This window comes from Cyanistes caeruleus, chromosome 38 (assembly GCF_971803275.1).
Source record: "Cyanistes caeruleus chromosome 38, bCyaCae1.hap1.1, whole genome shotgun sequence".
In the NCBI taxonomy this organism is placed as follows: domain Eukaryota; kingdom Metazoa; phylum Chordata; class Aves; order Passeriformes; family Paridae; genus Cyanistes; species Cyanistes caeruleus.
Window position 1 is genome coordinate 1,035,033 of NC_141739.1, and position 18,061 is coordinate 1,053,093.

At 64.0% G+C, this 18,061-nt stretch overlaps 2 protein-coding genes across 7 annotated transcripts in view; both read right to left on the reverse strand.

Moving 5' to 3' along the window:
• Positions 1-230: 230 nt before the first annotated feature.
• Positions 231-12,366, reverse strand: ECH1 (enoyl-CoA hydratase 1). Of its 5 annotated transcripts, XR_015281560.1 has the most exons (12): positions 12,211-12,366; positions 10,976-11,198; positions 9,725-9,813; positions 8,399-8,523; positions 8,278-8,326; positions 6,808-6,872; positions 6,070-6,141; positions 4,520-4,591; positions 3,263-3,413; positions 535-1,058; positions 345-472; positions 231-270 (listed from the first exon to the last, which is right to left on the reverse strand). XR_015281560.1 is itself a non-coding variant. In XM_086871912.1 (11 exons), the coding sequence occupies exons 1-11, from the start codon at positions 12,242-12,244 to the stop codon at positions 437-439; spliced, it is 1,440 nt and encodes a 479-aa protein (XP_086728038.1). In that variant the 5' UTR covers positions 12,245-12,366; the 3' UTR covers positions 231-436. The 5 variants fall into 5 exon arrangements, 4 of the variants coding, with proteins under 4 accessions (XP_086728038.1, XP_086728039.1, XP_086728037.1 ...); XM_086871912.1 differs by having other exon boundaries at positions 231-472; XM_086871913.1 differs by having other exon boundaries at positions 231-472; positions 10,976-11,269; positions 11,400-12,257.
• Positions 12,367-12,556: 190 nt separating this feature from the next.
• The window catches only part of HNRNPL (heterogeneous nuclear ribonucleoprotein L), a 35,137-nt gene continuing 29,632 nt past the window's right edge, over positions 12,557-18,061 (reverse strand). For both annotated transcript variants that reach the window (XM_086871910.1, XM_086871909.1), the window contains exons 10-13: positions 15,628-15,829; positions 14,417-14,474; positions 13,629-13,724; positions 12,557-13,539 (exon numbers count right to left, since the gene is read on the reverse strand). In XM_086871910.1, coding sequence (XP_086728036.1) covers positions 13,481-13,539; positions 13,629-13,724; positions 14,417-14,474; positions 15,628-15,829 — 415 coding nt within the window. In that variant the 3' untranslated portion in view covers positions 12,557-13,480. The remainder of the gene's footprint in view (positions 13,540-13,628; positions 13,725-14,416; positions 14,475-15,627; positions 15,830-18,061) is intronic.

Here is an 18,061-nt window from a genome sequence, read left to right on the forward strand (position 1 = left end):
TTGGGGACACATCCAGAGCCAGGGTGGCACTCTGGGGACACCCCAGACCTGTGGTGGTGGCACTTTGGGGACACCCCAGGCCTGTGGTGGCACTCTGGGGACACCCCAGACCCCTGGTGGTGGCACTTTGGGGACACCCCAGACCCATGGCATCACTTTGGGGACACCCCTGGCCCGTGGTGGTGGCACTTTGGGGACAGGGGGTGCCCGTCCATGAGAAGCCGAGGAGCTGTGGGTACAAAGGAGTTTATTGGGGACACCCAGGGGACACTGAGGGGACACCGGGGGACACCCAGGGGACACCGGGGGACACCGGAGGACACTGAGGGGACACCGGGGGACACTGAGGGGACACTTGGGGACACCCGGGGGACACCAGGGGGTTCTACAGCCCGGAGAAAGGGACACTGTGGTGGCACTGCGGTGACATCAGAGCTCAGGCCCGGGCACGGCGGTGACACTGAGGTGACACCTGTGGCTCTGGGGTGACACCAGTGGCACTGTGGTGACACTGAGGTGACACAGAGGTGACACCTGTGGCTCTAGGGTGACACAGAGGTGACACCTGTGGCACTGTGGTGACACCGGTGGCACTGCGGTGACTCTGAGGTGACACTGAGGTGACACCGGTGACACTGAGGAGGCACCGGTGGCACTGAGGTGACACCAGTGACACTGTGGTGACACTGAGGTGACACCCGTGACACTGAGGAGGCACTGGTGGCTCTGAGGTGACACTGAGGTGACACGGTGGCTCTGAGGTGGCACCAGTGGCTCTGAGGTGACACCGGTGGCTCTGAGGTGACACCGGTGGCTCTGGGGTGGCACCAAGGTGACAGCGGTGATGTCGGAGGTGACACTGAGGTGGCACCGGTGGCTCTGAGGTGACACCGAGGTGACACCGGTGGCTCTGGGGTGGCACCGAGGTGGCACCGGTGACGTCGGAGGTGACGTCAGAGCTTGGCGAAGGGCACGGCCTCGGGCCCTTTCCTGTCCAGCGCCGCCTGCACCGACTTGGGGATGTCCTCGGTCTGCAGCATGGCCATGTTCCAGGTGGCCTGGGGACACACCCACGGGGACAGGGACAGCGTCAGGGGACAGGGGACACACCCACAGGGACGGGGACAGCGTCACGGGACAGGGGACACACCCACAGGGACAGGGGACACACCCACAGGGACAGGGACAGGGGACAGGGGATGGGGGACAGGGACAGGGGACACACCCACAGGGGACACACCCACAGGGGACAGGGGACAGCGTCACGGGACAGGGGACACACCCACAGGGACAGGGGACACACCCACAGGGACAGGGACAGTGTCAGGGGATGGGGGACAGGGACAGGGGACACACCCACAGGGGACACACCCACAGGGGACAGGGGACAGCGTCACGGGACAGGGGACACACCCACAGGGACAGGGGACACACCCACAGGGACAGGGACAGCGTCAGGGGACAGGGACAGGGGACACACCCACAGGGACAGGGGACAGCGTCACGGGACAGGGGACAGGGGACGGGGACACAGACAGTGTCACGGGACAGGGGACAGGGGACACACCGACAGGGACAGGGGACAGTGTCAGGGGATGGGGACAGCATCAGGGGACAGGGGACACACACCGACAGGGGACAGGGGACATGGACGGCGTCAGGGGACAGGGGACAGGGGATGGGGACACCGACAGGGGGACAGGGACAGTGTCAGGGGACAGGGATGGGGGACAGGGGACACACCGGGGACACGGATGGCATCAGGGGACATGGACAGGGGATGGGGGACAGGCTCAGGGGACGGGGACAGGGACAGGGGATGGGGACAGGGACACACACAGGGGACACACAGGGGACAGGGATGGGGGACAGGCTCAGGGGACAGGGACAGGGGATGGGGACAGGGACAGGGGATGGGGACACACAGGGGACAGGGATGGGGGACAGGGTCAGGGGACACACAGGGGACAGGCTCAGGGGACGGGGACAGGGACAGGGGACGGGGACAGGCTCGGATGTTGGGAGCGGATGTGGCACTTGGGGACCCCGCGTGACACCCCCACGTTTGGGGGGGGTGGGGCTGGTTTGGGGAGGGTCCCGTGTTTAGGGGAGGGGTCCCGTGTGTTTTTGGGGAGGGGTCTCTGTTCTTGGGGAGGGGTCTCTGTGTTTTGGGGAGGGGTCTCTGTTTTTGGGGAAGATCCTGTGTGGTTTTGGGGGTGTTTTTGGGGAGGGTCCCATGGGTCTGTTTTTGGGGAGGGGTCAGTATTTGGGGGTGTGTTTTGGGGAGGGGTCTGTGTTTTTGGGGAGGGGTCTGTGTTTTGGGGAGGGGTCTCTGTGTTTTTGGGGAGGGGTCAGTATTTGGGGGTGTGTTTTGGGGAGGGGTCTGTGTGTTTTGGGGAGGGGTCTGTGTGTTTTGGGGAGGGGTCTGTGTTTGGGGGTGTGTTTTGGGGAGGGGTCTGTGTGTTTTGGGGAGGGGTCTGTGTTTTGGGGCTGTGTTTTGGGGAGGGGTCTCTCTGTGTTGGGGAGGGGTCTCTGACCACGTGCTGCAGCCCCTCGCTGACGGGCCGGTCCCTGGAGTAGATGAGGTTTGGGGAGGGGTCTGTGTTTGGGGCTGTGTTTTGGGGAGGGGTCTGTGTTTTGGGGAGGGGTCTGTGTGTTTTGGGGAGGGGTCTCTGACCACGTGCTGCAGCCCCTCGCTGACGGGCCGGTCCCTGGAGTAGATGAGGTTTGGGGAGGGGTCTGTGTTTGGGTCTGTGTGTTTTGGGGAGGGGTCTGTGTTTTGGGGAGGGGTCTCTGTGTTTTGGGGAGGGGTCTCTGTGTTTTGGGGAGGGGTCTGTGTTTGGGGGGGTGTTTTGGGGAGGGGTCTGTGTGTTTTGGGGAGGGGTCTCTCTGTGTTTTGGGGAGGGGTCTGTGTGTTTTGGGGAGGGGTCTCTGACCACGTGCTGCAGCCCCTCGCTGACGGGCCGGTCCCTGGAGTAGATGAGGTTTGGGGAGGGGTCTGTGTGTTTGGGTCTGTGTGTTTTGGGGAGGGGTCTCTGTGTTTGGGTCTGTGTGTTTTGGGGAGGGGTCTCTGTGTTTTGGGGAGGGGTCTGTGTTTGGGGGTGTGTTTTGGGGAGGGGTCTGTGTGTTTTTGGGGAGGGGTCTGTGTTTTGGGGAGGGGTCTCTGTGTTTTGGGGAGGGGTCTGTGTTTGGGGGTGTGTTTTGGGGAGGGGTCTGTGTGTTTTGGGGGAGGGGTCTGTGTGTTTTGGGAGGGGTCTCTGACCACGTGCTGCAGCCCCTCGCTGACGGGCCGGTCCCTGGAGTAGAGCAGGTTGACTTTGGTTCCCTGCACGGCCACGGGGCTGCGGGCGGCGATGGCCGCGGCCACCTCCAGGGCCACCTCCAGCAGGGACTCCTTGTCCGGCAGCACCCGGCTGGGGACGCCCCAAAATCACACAGAATCACCCCAAAATTCACCCTGAATACACCCCAAATTCACCCTGAATTCACCCCAAAATTCACCCTGAATTCACCCCAAAATCACACAGAATCACCCCAAATTCACCCTGAATTCACCCCAAAATTCACCCCAAATACAGCCCAAATACACCCTGAATTCACCCCAAATACACCCCGAATTCACCCTGAATTCACCCCAAATCACCCCAAATCACCCCAAAATTCACCCGAATACACCCTGAATACACCCCGAATTCACCCTGAATTCACCCCAAATCACCCCAAAATTCACCCCGAATTCACCCTGAATACACCCCGAATTCACCCTGAATTCACCCCAAATACACCCCAAAATCACCCTGAATTCACCCCAAAATTCACCCTGAATTCACCCCAAAATTCACCCCGAAATCACCCCAAAATCACCCCAAAATTCACCCCAAATACACCCCAAATTCATCCCAAATACACCCTGAATTCACCCCAAAATCACCCCAAATTCACCCAAAATTCACCCTGAATTCACCCCCAAATTGACCGCAAAATCACCCCAAATCCAGCCAAAAGATCCACCCAAAACACCAACCCAAATACACCCAAAATCACCCCAAAATTCACCCAAAATCACAAAAAATCACCCCCAAAATTCACCCCAAATACAGCCAAAATCACCCCAAAATTCACCCCAAATTCACCCCAAAATTCACCCCGAATTCGCCCCAAAATCACCCCAAAATCACCCCAACTCCACCCCAAAATTCACCCTGAATTCACCCCGAATTCACCCCAAATACCCACCTGAACCGATCCTGAACCCACCCAAATCTGCCCCCCCGAGCCCCCCACCCATTTCCCGGTGCCCCCCTGAGCCCTCCACCCAAATCGAGCCCCCCACCCAAACCCTGGTGCCCCCTGAGCCCCCCACCCAATTCCCAGTGCCCCCCCCATTTCCCGGTGCCCCCCCATTTCCCGGTGCCCCCCCCATTTCCGGGTGCCCCCCCCCCATTTCCTGGTGCCCCCACCCATTTCCCGGTGCCCCCACCCATTTCCGGGTGCCCCCCACCCATTTCCGGGTGCCCACCTGACGAGGCCGCAGCTCAGCGCCTCGGGGGCTCTCATCACACGGGCGGTGAAAGCCAGCTCGTTCACCAGGCTGGGGGACAGGGGGGGTCTCAGGGGGTCCCGGGGGGTCCCGGGGGTCTCAGGGGGTCGGGGGGGGTGCCAGGGGTCTCAGGGGGGTCCCAGGGGGTCAGGGGGTCTCAGGGAGGTCAGGGGGGGCTCTCATCACACGGGCGGTGAAAGCCAGCTCGTTCACCAGGCTGGGGACATGGGGGGGACAGGGGGGTCTCAGGGGGGTCCTGGGGGGTCACAGGGGGTCCCAGGGGGTCAGGGGTCCCAGGGGGTCACAGGGGGTCTCAGGGGGTACAGGGGGGGTCCCAGGGGTCTCAGGGGGGTCTCAGGGGGTCAGGGGGGGTCACAGGGGGGGTCCCAGGGGGTCACAGGGGGTCACAGGAGTCAGGGGGGCTCTCATCACACGGGCGGTGAAAGCCAGCTCGTTCACCAGGCTGGGGACATGGGGGGGGACAGGGGGGTCCCGGGGGGTCCCGGGGGGGTCACAGGGGGGTCCCAGGGGGTCCCAGGGGGTACAGGGGGGATCACAGGGGATCAGGGGGGCTCTCATCACACGGGCGGTGAAAGCCAGCTCGTTCACCAGGCTGGGGACATGGGGGGTCAGGGGGGTCACAGGGGGGTCCCGGGGGTCTCAGGGGGTCGGGGGGGGTGCCAGGGGTCTCACGGGGGTCCCAGGGGGTCACGGGGTCACAGGGGGTACAGGGGGGCTCTCATCACACGGGCGGTGAAAGCCAGCTCGTTCACCAGGCTGGGGACATGGGGGGGACAGGGGGGGTCTCAGGGGGGTCCCGGGGGTCCCAGGGGTACAGGGGGGGTGCCAGGGGTCTCAGGGGGTCCCGGGGGTCAGGGGCTCAGGGAGGTCAGGGGGGCTCTCATCACACGGGCGGTGAAAGCCAGCTCGTTCACCAGGCTGGGGATGGGGGGTCCCGGGGGGGTCTCAGGGTGGTCCCAGGGGGTCAGGGGGTCACAGGGGTCTCAGGGAGGTCAGGGGGGGCTCTCATCACACGGGCGGTGAAAGCCAGCTCGTTCACCAGGCTGGGGACATGGGGGGTCAGGGGGTCACAGGGGGGTCTCAGGGGGGTCCTGGGGGGGTCCCAGGGGGTCCCAGGGGTCCCAGGGGGTCAGGGGGGCTCTCATCACACGGGCGGTGAAAGCCAGCTCGTTCACCAGGCTGGGGACATGGGGGGGGGTCACAGGGGGGGTCCCGGGGGTCTCAGGGGGTACAGGGGGGGTCCCAGGGGTCTCAGGGGGTCTCAGGGGGGATCCCGGGGGGTCCCGGGGAGGTCATAGGGGGTCCCAGGGGGTCACAGGGGATCAGGGGGGCTCTCATCACACGGGTGGTGAAAGGCCAGCTCCAGCTCGTTCACCAGGCTGGGGACATGGGGGGTCCCGGGGGGGTCACAGGGGGGTCCTGGGGGGGTCCCGGGGGTCTCAGGAGGGTCCCAGGGGGGGTCCCAAGGGGTCCCCCCACCCCTCCCGTGGCCCCCCCCCCACACCCACCTCTGGCCTCCCCACGATTTTGGGGAGGCGCTGCAGGGTCCCCATATCGGCCGCCAGCCCCATGTCCACCTCCTGTGGGACACGGGGGACACTGGGGACACTGGGGGACACTGGGGGGACACTGGGGGGCACTGGGGGGACACTGGGGGACACTGGGGGGGCACTGGGGGGCACTGGGGGGCACTGGGGGGACACTGGGGGGGACTGGGGGGACACTGGGGGGGACTGGGGGGACACTGGGGGGACACTGGGGGGCACTGGGGGACACTGGGGGGGCACGGGGGGACACTGGGGGCACTGGGGGACAGGGGGACACTGGGGGGGACTGGGGGGACACTGGGGGGACACTGGGGGACACTGGGGGGACACTGGGGGGACACTGGGGGGTGGGGGGACTGGGGGGGACTGGGGGACACTGGGGGGCACTGGGGACACTGGGGGGGACTGGGGGGACACTGGGGGACACTGGTGGGGCACTGGGGGGACACTGGGGGGCACTGGGGACACTGGGGGGACACTGGGGGGACACTGGGGGGCACTGGGGGCACTGGGGGGCACTGGGGGACACTGAGGGGGTACTGGGGATACTTGGGGGGACACTGGGATACTGGGGGTGTCTGTGAGGTCCCAGGGGCTTTGGGGACACCTGAGGGGTGTCAGGGACATTTGGGGGGTCCTGGGGACACCTGAGGGGTGTTGGGGACATTTGGGGGGTCCCAGGACCCCCCGGTGCCCCACCTTGACCTGGAAGAAAGCGTCCTGGGAGCAGAGGCGAATGTCACAGGCCGAGATCAGATCCACACCTGGGAGAGGGGAGCCTCTTCATCACATCATCCTCATCTTCATCTCCTCATCCATCCTCATCTTCATCATCCTCATCCCATCCTCATCTTCATTCATCTTCATCATCCTCATCCCATCCTCATCTTCATCCCATCCTCATCTTCATCTTCCTCATCTTCATCCCATCCTCATCTTCATCCCATCCTCACCATCCTCATCTTCATCCTCATCTTCATCCTCATCCTCATCTTCATCCCATCCTCATCATCATCCTCATCCCCATCCCATCCTTATCCTCACCTTCATCCTCATCTCATCCTCATCTTCACCCCATCCTCATCCCATCCTCATCCTGTCCTCATCCTCATCTTCATCATCATATCATCATCTTCATCCTCATCCCATCCCATCCTCACCTTCATCCTCATCTCATCATCATCTTCATCCTCATCCTCATTCCGTTCTCATCCTCATCCTCACCTTCATCCCCATCCCATCCTCTTCAACCTCATCCCATCCTCATCTTCACCTTCATCCTCATCTTCATCCCATCCTCACCTTCATCCCATCTTCATCTTCATCCTCACCTTCGTCCCATCCTCATTCTGTTCTCATCCCATCTTCACCTTCATCCCCATCTCATCCTCATCCTCAAATTCATCTCATCCTCATCCTCACCTTCATCCTCACCTTTGTCCTCACCTTCATCCCATACCATCCTCATCCTCACCTTCATCCCATCCCATCCCATCTTCACCTTCATCCTCATCTCATTCTCATCCTCATCTTCATCCCATCCCATCCCATCTTCACCTTCATCCCCATCTCATCCTCATCCTCATCTTCATCTCACCTTCATCCCATCCTCATCCTGATCTTCATCCCATCCTCATCCTGATCTTCATCCCATCCCCATCCTCATCCTCACCTTCATCCTCACCTTCATCCTCACCTTTGTCCTCACCTTCATCCCATCCCATCCTCATCCTCACCTTCATCCCCACCCCACCCCATCCCATCCTCATCCTCATCCCATCCTCACCTTCACCTTCATCCCATCCTCATCCTCACCTTCATCCCATCCCATCCTCATCCTCACCTTCATCCCATCCCATCCCATCTTCACCTTCATCCCCATCTCATCCTCATCCTCATCCTCATCTTCATCCCATCCTCATCCTCACCTTCATCCCATCTTCATCTTCATCCTCACCTTCATCCCATCTTCATCTTCATCCTCACCTTCATCCCATCCCATCCCATCTTCACCTTCATCCTCATCCCATCCTCACCTTCATCCTCATCTCATCCTCATCCTCACCTTCATCCCATCCTCATCCTCACCTTCATCCCATCCTCATCCTCACCTTCATCCCATCCTCACCCCCATCCCCACCCCACCCCGTCCCGTCCCCGTTCCCTCACCGGCTCCGACGCAGGCTCCGTGCACGGCGGCGATGACGGGCTTGGGGCACTGGGGGGGTCACGGGGGGGTCAGGGGGGGGTTCAGGGGTGGGGGAGGGGTCCCCCCCCGCCCCTCCCCCACCTTTTCCATGGCGGAGAAGCTCTCCTGGAGCTCCAGGATGCGCTGCCTCAGTTTCCAGCCGCGCCGCGCCGCGTCGTCCTCGGCGTCGCCGGCGAACACCGAGGCCAGGTCCGAGAGGTCGATCCCTGGGGGCACGGGGGGGTCACCGGGACCCTCCCGGTGCTCCCAGTAACCCCCAGTAACCCCTCCCGGTGCTCCCAGTAACCCCCCAGTGCTCCCAGTATCCCCCAGTACCCCCCCAGTGCTCCCAGTAACCCCCTCCCGGTGTTCCCAGTATCCCCCAGTACCCCCTCCCGGTGTTCCCAGTGACCCCCCCAGTGCTCCCAGTAACCCCTCCTGGTGTTCCCAGTAACCCCCAGTAACCCCTCCCGGTGCTCCCAGTAACCCCCCAGTGCTCCCAGTAACCCCTCCCAGTGTTCCCAGTAACCCCCAGTACCCCCCCGGTGTTCCCAGTGACCCCCAGTGCTCCCAGTAACCCCTCCCGGTGCTCCCAGTAACCCCCAGTGCTCCCAGTAACCCCCAGTACCCCCCCAGTGCTCCCAGTAACCCCCAGTACCCCCCCAGTGCTCCCAGTAACCCCCTCCCGGTGTTCCCAGTAACCCCCAGTACCCCCCCAGTGTTCCCAGTAACCCCCAGTACCCCCCCAGTGTTCCCAGTGACCCCCAGTACCCCCCCAGTGCCCTCCTGGTGTTACTGGGACCCTCCCGGTGTTCCCAGTGACCCCCAGTACCCCCTCCCGGTGTTCCCAGTAACCCCCAGTGTTCCCAGTACCCCCTCCTGGTGTTCCCAGTAACCCCCAGTACTCCCAGTATCACCCAGTACCCCCCCAGTGTTCCCAGTAACCCCCCCTGGTGTTACAGGGACCCTCCCGGTGTTCCCAGTGACCCCCAGTACTCCCAGTATCACCCAGTACCCCCCCAGTACTCCCAGTAACCCCCAGTATCCCCCCCAGTGTTCCCAGTACCCTCCCGGTGTTCCCAGTAACCCCCAGTATCCCCTCCAGTGTTCCCAGTAACCCCCCCCCGGTGTTCCCAGTGCTCCCAGTTCCCCCCAGTGCATTCCCAGTGCTCCCAGTACCCCCCAGTGCTCCCAGTGCCCCCCAGTGCTCCCAGTTCCCCATTCCCAGTGCATTCCCAGTGCTCCCAGTGCTCCCAGTGCATTCCCAGTGCTCCCAGTGTGTTCCCAGTGCATTCCCAGTTCCCCCCCAGTGCGCTCTCAGTGCTCCCAGTTCCCCATTCCCAGTGCTCCCAGTTCCCCCCAGTGCTCCCAGTTCCCCGTTCCCAGTGCTCCCAGTGCCCCCAGTGCTCCCAGTGCTCCCAGTCCGACCAGCACAGAAGGCGCTGCCGGCTCCGGACACGACGATCGCTCGGCACGAGGGGTCCTGGGCCAGCTCCTGGAAACTCTCCCGGAGCTCCCTGAGACACCAGTAACCACCAGTAAACACCAGTAAACACCAGTAAAAACCAGTAAAAACCAGTAAAAACCAGTAAACACCAGTAACAACCAGTAAACACCAGTAAACACCAGTATGGACACCAGTAACACCAGTATGGACACCAGTAACACCAGTATGGACACCAGTAACACCAGTATGGACACCAGTATGGACACCAGTAACACCAGTAAGGACACCAGTACAGCCACTGGGGACACCAGTGACACCAGTAAACACCAGTAACACCAGTAAACACCAGTAACACCAGTATGGACACCAGTAAACACCATTAACCACCAGTAACCACCAGTAACACCAGTACAGCCACCGGTGAGCACCAGTGACACCAGTATGGCCACCAGTGTGTCCCAGTCCATCCCAGTGCCCTCCATTCCCCCCCCAGTCCCTTCCAGTGCCTCCCATTCCTCTCCCAGGCCCTTCCAGTCCCTCCCAGTCTGTCCCAGTCCCTTCGAGTGCCTCCCAGTGTGTCCCATCCCCCCCCCAGTGCCCCCAGTACCTCCCAGTCCCCCCCATTCCCCTCCAAGTTTCCCCAGTCGCCCCCATTCCCTTCCCAGAGCCCCCCCACTCCCCCCCAGTTCCCCCCCATTCCTCTCCCAGTCCCTCCCAGTGCCCCCATTCCTCTCCCAGTGCCCCCCAGTACCTCCCAGTGCCCCCCAATTCCCCCCCAGTGCCCCCGTTTCCCCAGTACCTCCCAGTGCCCCCCATTCCCCCCTCAGTGCCCCCCAGTGCCCCCCCATTCCCCCCCAGTGCCCCCCCAGTGCCCCCCATTCCCCCCCCCAGTTTCCCCAGTCCCTTCCCAATGCCCCCCAGTCCCCCCCATTCCCCCCCAGTCCCCCCAGTGTCCCCAGTGCCCCCCCATTCCCCCCCCAGTCCCCCCCAGTCCCCCCATTCCTCTCCCAGTGCCCCCCAGTGCCCCCCATTCCCCCCCCCAGTGTCCCCTCCAGTCCCCCCCCAGTGCCCCCCAGTCCCCCCAGTTCCCCCCATTCCCCCCCAGTGCCCCCCATTCCCCCATTCCCCCCGTGCCCCCCCAGTTTCCCCAGTGCCCCCCCAGTCCCCCCCCGTGCCCCCCAGTACCTCCAGCCCCCCCCGTGCCCCCCATTCCCCCCCAGTGCCCCCAGTACCTCCAGCAGCGCAGGTCCAGCGCGTTGCGCTTGCTCGGCCGCTGCAGCTGCAGGTGCAGGATCCGCTGCCCCTCCCCCACGCGCTGCAGCCGCAGCGTCCCCAAATCCCGCGGGGACCCCCCAGGGACCCCCGGGGACCCCCCGGACACCCCCGGGGACCCCCCGGACACCCCCGGAGCCATGGAGAGAGCCCGCAGCGGAACTGGGAGCGAACTGGGAGAAACTGGGGAGAAATGGGGACACTGGGAGTGAACTGGGGGGGACTGGGGGGGAACTGGGGGGGACTGGGGGGAACTGGGGGGAACTGGGGGGGAATGGGGGGGAATGGGGGGACTGGGGGGAACTGGGGACACTGGGAGTGAACTGGGGGGAACTGGGGAGAAATGGGGACACTGGGGGTGAACTGGGGGGAACTGGGGGGGACTGGGGGGAACTGGGGGGAACTGGGGGGGAACTGGGGGACACTGGGGGGAACTGGGGGGAACTGGGGGGAACTGGGGGGACTGGGGGGGAATGGGGGGGAATGGGGGGACTGGGGGGAACTGGGGACACTGGGAGTGAACTGGGGGGAACTGGGGGGAAACGGGGGGGTCACTGGGAGTGAACTGGGGGGGACTGGGGGGCACTGGGGGGGAACTGGGAGGCACTGGGGGACACTGGGGGGGACTGGGGGGGGACTGGGGGGAACTGGGGGGCACTGGGGGGGAACTGGGGGGAACTGGGGGGAACTGGGGGAAGCTGGGATGGACTGGGGGGGAACTGGGGGGAACTGGGAGTGAACTGGGGAGGGACTGGGGGTCACTGGGATGAACTGGGGGTCACTGGGGGTCACTGGGAGGGGCTGGGGGTCACTGGGATGAACTGGGGGGCACTGGGGGTCACCGGGGGTCACTGGGGGTCACTGGGAAGGGTTGGGGGTCACTGGGGGTCACTGGGATGAACTGGGGGTCATTGGGAGGGGCTGGGGGTCACTGGGGTGAACTGGGGGTCACTGGGAGGGGCTGGGGGTCACCGGGGGTCACCGGGGGTCACCGGGGGTCACCGGGAAGGGTTGGGGGGCGCCGGGGGGGGGCTGGGAGCGACTGGGACGAACCGGGGGGGGTCGCGCTGGGGTCACGTGACGGGGCCCGGGGAGGGGTCAAGGTCACCGGGGAGGGGGGGGTGTCCCGGGGTTGTCACGTGACCCTCCCGGGGCTGTCACGTGGCCCTCCCGGGGCCGCCCCTCCCCCACTCACGTGCGCGCAGCAGCCGCGCGACCCCCGCCGCCATCGGCTCCGCTCTTCCGCCGGGGGGCGCCCGCACTTCCGGTCCCGCAGCCAATGGCAGCGCGGGACCCGCCACGCCCCCACACGACAACGGAAATGACGTAACTAACCACGCCCCGTTATACCGGAAGTGGCGAGATCGCCTGACGAGGCGGAAGTGACGCAAAGCAAGCGGTGACCCTTGACCCCAAACTCCGCCCGAAAGTTCCAGAACTTCCCAGAACTCCCCGAAAGTTCCAGAAACCCCTCCCAGCCCCTCCCCCAACCCCCCTAAAAACCCTGAACCCCCCCCAAAATCCCCCCCAAAAGCTCCAACTTTGTTTTCCAAACAATTTTATTTGGGGAGGGGGCTCGGGGAGGCTCCGACCCCTCCTTAAAAATGGGGGGAGGGGGGAAACAGAGGGGGGAGGGGAGGGGAGGGGTCTTTGCTGCCCCTCAGGCTTAAAAAAACGGGGGGTGGGGGGGGGAGGGGTCCCGGGGGGATCCAGGGGGTCCCGGGGGGTCCCAGGGGGGTCCTGGGGGGGTCCCTGGATGATCCTGGGTGGATCCAGGGGGGTCCCGGGGGGATCTGGGGGGGTCCCAGGATGATCCTGGGGGGATCCAGGGGGGTCCCGGGGGGATCTGGGGGGGTCCCAGGGGGTCCTGGATCATCCAGGGGGGTCCCGGGGGTTTTGGGGGGGGCCCAGGAGGGGTCCTGGGGGGTCCTGGATCATCCAGGGGGGTCCCAGGGGGGTCCCGGGTGATCCAGGGGGGGTCCAAGGGGTCCCGGGGGGATCCAGGGGGTCCCGGGATGATCCTGGAGGCCCCGAGGGGGATCCAGGGGGTTCTGGGGGGGGGTCCCGGGGGGTCCCAGGGGGGGTCCCGGGATGATCCTGGGGGTCCCAGGAGGATCCAGGGGGTTCTGGGGGGGTCCCGGGATGATCCTGGGGGTCCCAGGGGGGTCCCAGGGGGGTCCTGGGGGTCCCAGGAGGATCCAGGGGGTTCTGGGGGGGGTCCCGGGATGATCCCGGGGGTCCCAGGAGGATCCAGGGGGTCCCAGGGGGGTCCTGGGGGTTCCCAGGAGGATCCAGGTGGTTCTGGGGGGGGTCCCAGGATGATCCTGGGGGTCCCAGGGGGGTCCCAGGGGGGTCCCAGGAGGATCCAGGGGGTTCTGGGGTGTCCCGGGATGATCCTGGCTGTTCCAGGGGGTCCCGGGGGGTCCCGGGGGGTCCCGGGGGTGTTCCCGGGGGTCCCGGGGCCGTTAGGACGCGTGCTGCGCCGTGGAGAAGCAGAGCTTGAGCGTGTAGGGGTAGGGCCCGTCTGGGGGGGACAGAGCGGGGTCAGGGGGGGCTCGGGGGGGGGCTCAGGGAACCCCCCCGGACCCCCCAGACCCCTCCCCGGGCACTCACTGGGGTTCTTCATCTGGAAGTGGTTGAGGAAGCCGAGGGTCTCCAGGGCGTCGCTCTTGGAGTCCCACTCCAGCAACCCCGAGGAGCTGCGCTCGCCTGGGGGGCACGGGGGGCACCCCGGGGGCACCCGGGGGTCACTCAGGGGTCAGGGGGGCACCCAGGGGTCACTCAGGGGTCACCCAGGGGTCACTCAGGGGTCACTCAGGGGTCGGGGGGCACCCAGGGGTCACTCAGGGGTCAGGGGGGCACCCAGGGGTCACTCAGGGGTCACCCAGGGGTCAGGGGGGCACCCAGGGGGGCACCCCGGGGGCACCCAGGGGTCACTCAGGGGTCGGGGGGCACTCAGGGGGCACTCAGGGGTCACCCCAGGGGTCACTCAAGGGTCACGGGGGCACCCAGGGGTCACCCCAGGGGTCAGGGGGGCACGGGGGGCACTCAGGGGTCACCCAGGGGTCACTCAGGGGTCACCTAGGGGTCACTCAGGGGGTCAGCCAGGGGTCACCCCAGGGGTCAGGGGGTCACTCAGAGGTCAAAGGGGCACCCCAGGGATCAAGGTGGCACTGGGGGGGCCACCCCGGGGGTCAGGGGGGTACCCAGGGGTCACTTGGGGGTTAAATAAAGGGGCACCCCAGGGGTCACTCAGGGGTCACTCAGGGGGCACCCAGGGGTCAGGGGGGCACTCAGGGGTCAGGGGGGCATCCAGGGGGCACCCAGGGGTCACCCCAGGGGTCACTCAGGGGTCAGCCAGGGGTCCCTGGGGGCTCAGGGACCCCTCCCCCAACACTCACTCTTTCCGGAGAACACCTTGACCGAGGACGGGCGCTTGACCCCGAGCTCATCGCAGATCTGGGGGGACAGAGGGGTCAGGGGGGGCTGGGGGGGGGCTGGGGGGGGGTCAGGGGGGGCTGGGGGACGTCGGGGGGGGCTGGGGGGGGGATCAGAGGGGGCTGGGGGGGTCAGGGGGAGGTCAGGGGCAGTCAAGGGGTCAGGGGGGGCTGGGGGGGCTGGGGGGGACAGCGGGGTCAGGGGGGCTGGGGGGGGTCAGAGGGGTCAGGTGGGTCAGGGGGGGTCAGGGGTGGTCAAGCGGGGCTGGGGGGGTCAGGGGGCGTCAGGGGGGGGCTGGGGAAGGAGGAGGAGGAGGAGGAGGAAGGCAGAAAGCAGAAGGAAAAGGGGAGGAGGAGGATGACGAAGGAGGAGGAGGATGATGAAGGAGGAGAATGATGAAGGAGGGGGAGGATGATGAAGGAGGAGGATGATGATGAGGATGATGAAGCAGAAGGATGACGATGGAGAATGATGGAGGGGGAGGAGGATGATGATGAAGGAGGAGGAGGAGGATGATGATGAAGGAGGATGATGAAGGAGGAGGATGACGCAGGAGGAGGAGGAGGATGATGAAGGAGGAGAAGAATGATGAAGGAGGAGGAGGAGGATGATGATGGAGGATGACGATGCAGGAGAAGGAGGAGGATGATGAAGGAGGATGATGAAGGAGGAGGAGGAGGATGATGAAGGAGGAGAACGATGAAGAAGGAGGAGGAGGATGATGAAGGAGGAGGAGGAGGAGGATGATGAAGGAGGAGGATGATGAAGGAGGAGGAGGAGGATGATGATGAAGGAGGAGGAGGATGATGATGAAGGAGGAGAATGATGAAGGAGAAGGAGGATGATGAAGGAGGAGGAGGATGATGAAGGAGGAAGAGGACGATGATGAAGGAGAAGAATGATGAAGGAGGAGGATGATGAAGGAGGAGGAGGAGGATGATGAAGGAGAATGATGAAGGAGGAGGAGGAGGACGATGATGAAGGAGGAGAACGATGAAGGAGGAGGAGGAGGATGATGAAGGAGGAGGAGGACGATGATGAAGGAGGAGAACGATGAAGGAGGAGGAGGAGGACGATGATGAAGGATGACAATGCAGTAGAAGGAGGAGGACGCAGGCTGACGATGAAGGACGACGATGAAGATGAAGATGAGGATGAGGAAGGGCAGCCCCACCTCGTAGAAGTTCTCCTCGGTGACGTCCAGGGGGGCGTTGAAGAAGTGCAGGACGTTGCTGGGGTGTTGGATGCGGTTCTTGGCCGCCTGTTCGGGCGTGGAGAAGCGATTGTTGCGGGAACCGCTGAAATCCTTGTAGCTGCAGGAGCCGTCCTCCAGCCCGTACGACTGTCCCGGCATGATGGCGTGCTGCTTGGAGACGCTGGGGAGGGAGAAACGGGTCAGAAAACCCCAAAAACCCCAAAAATCCACCCCAAAATCCCCAAAATCCACCCCAAAAACCCCGTACGACTGTCCCGGCATGATGGCGTGCTGCTTGGAGATGCTGGGGAGGGAGAAACGGGTCAGAAAACACCAAAAACCCCAAAATCCACCCCAAAAACCCCAAAAATCCACCCCAAAATCCCCGTACGACTGCCCCAGCATGATGGCGTGCTGCTTGGAGATGCTGGGGAGGGAAAAACGGGTCAGAAAACACCAAAAACCCCAAAAATCCACCCCAAAATCCCCGTACGACGGCTCGGCGCGATGCGGCGCTGCTTGGAGACGCTGGGGAGGGAAAAACGGGACACAGAGCCCCAAAAACCCCAAAAATCCACCCCAAAAACCCCAAAATCCACCCCAAAAACCCCAAAATCCACCCCAAAATCCCCGTACGACTGTCCCGGCATGATGGCGTGCTGCTTGGAGACGCTGGGGAGGGAGAAACGGGTCAGAAAACACCAAAAACCCCAAAATCCACCCTAAAAACCCCCAAATCCACCCCAAAATCCTCAAAATCCACCCCAAAATCCCCGTACGACGGCTCGGCGCGATGCGGCGCTGCTTGGAGACGCTGGGGAGGGAGAAACGGGTCAGAAAACCCCAAAAACCCCAAAAATCCACCCCAAAAACCCCAAAATCCACCCCAAAATCCCCGTACGACGGCTCGGCGCGATGCGGCGCTGCTTGGAGACGCTGAGGCGGGGAGAAATGGGTCACAGAGCCCCAAAAATCCCCAAAATCCACCCCAAATCCACCCTAGAACCCCCAAATCCACCCCAAAATCTCCCCCAAAATCCCCAAACTCCCCCCCAAAATCCACCCCAAAATCCCCAAATCCACCCCCAAATCCACCCTAAAACCCCCAAATCCACCCTAAAATCCACCCCAAAAACCCCAAAATCCACCCCAAAATCCCCCAAATCCACCCTAAAAACCCCGAACTCCCCCCCAAAATCCCAAAATCCCCCCCAAAATCCACCCCAAAATCCTGAAATCCACCCCAAAAAACCCAAAATCCACCCCAAAATCCCCAAAATCTACCCCAAAAACCCCAAAATCCACCCCAAAAAACCCAAAATCCACCCCAAAATCCCCCAAACTCCCCCCAAAATCCCCCAAGCCCCCCGTGGGTGCCCCGCTGCCGTCGGGCGCTGCTCGGCCGCAAAAAACGGGGTCAGGGAGCCTAAAAACCCCAAAAATGTCCCAGAGACCCCTCCCCAAATACCTCAGGAACCCCCAAACACCCCAAACACCCCCCAAACCCCCCAGAGACCCCTCCCCAAATACCCCTGAGACCCCCTAAACACCCCAGAGACCCCCAAACACCCCCAAACCCCCCAGAGACCCCTCCCCAAATACCCCTGAGACCCCAAAGCACCTCAGGAACCCCCCAAACCCCCCAGAGACCCCTCCCCAAATACCTCAGAGCCCCCAAAACACCCCCAGAGCCCCCTCCCCAAACACCTCAGGAACCCCTCAAACACCCCCAGACCCCCAAACACCCCAGAGCCCCCTCCCCAAACACCTCAGGAACCCCCCAAAGCCCCCTCCCCAAACACCCCAGGAACCTCAGAGCCCCCTCCCCAAAGACTCCAGCCTCCCCCAAAGCCCCCCAGCCCACCCCTCGAGCCCCCTCCCCAAACACCCCAGACCCCCCCAAAGCCCCCCTGAGCCCCCTCCCCAAACACTCCAGAGCCCCCCAGACGCCCCCAGCCCCCCGAGCCCCCTCCCCAAACACCCCTGAGCCCCCAAACGCCCCCCAAACACCCCAGGACCCCCCAAAGCCCCCCAGGAACCTCAGAGCCCCTCCCCCAAACACCCCAGACCCCCCCAGCCCCCCAGAGCCCCCTCCCCAAACACCCCAGACCCCCCCCAAAGCCCCCCTGCGCCCCCTCCCCAAACACCCCAGACCCCCCCAAAGCCCCCCAGGCCCCCCAAGTCCCCTCCCCAAACACCCCTGAGCCCCCAAAACGCCCCCAAACACCCCAGGACCCCCCAAACACCTCAGGAACCCCCCAAAGCCCCCTCCCCAAACACCCCAGAGCCCCCCAAAGCCCCCCAGGAATCCCAGAGCCCCCTCCCCAAACACCCCAGAGCCCCCGAGCCCCCTCCCCAGACCCCCCCAAAGCCCCCCTGAGCCCCCTCCCCAAACACCCCAGAACCCCCCAGC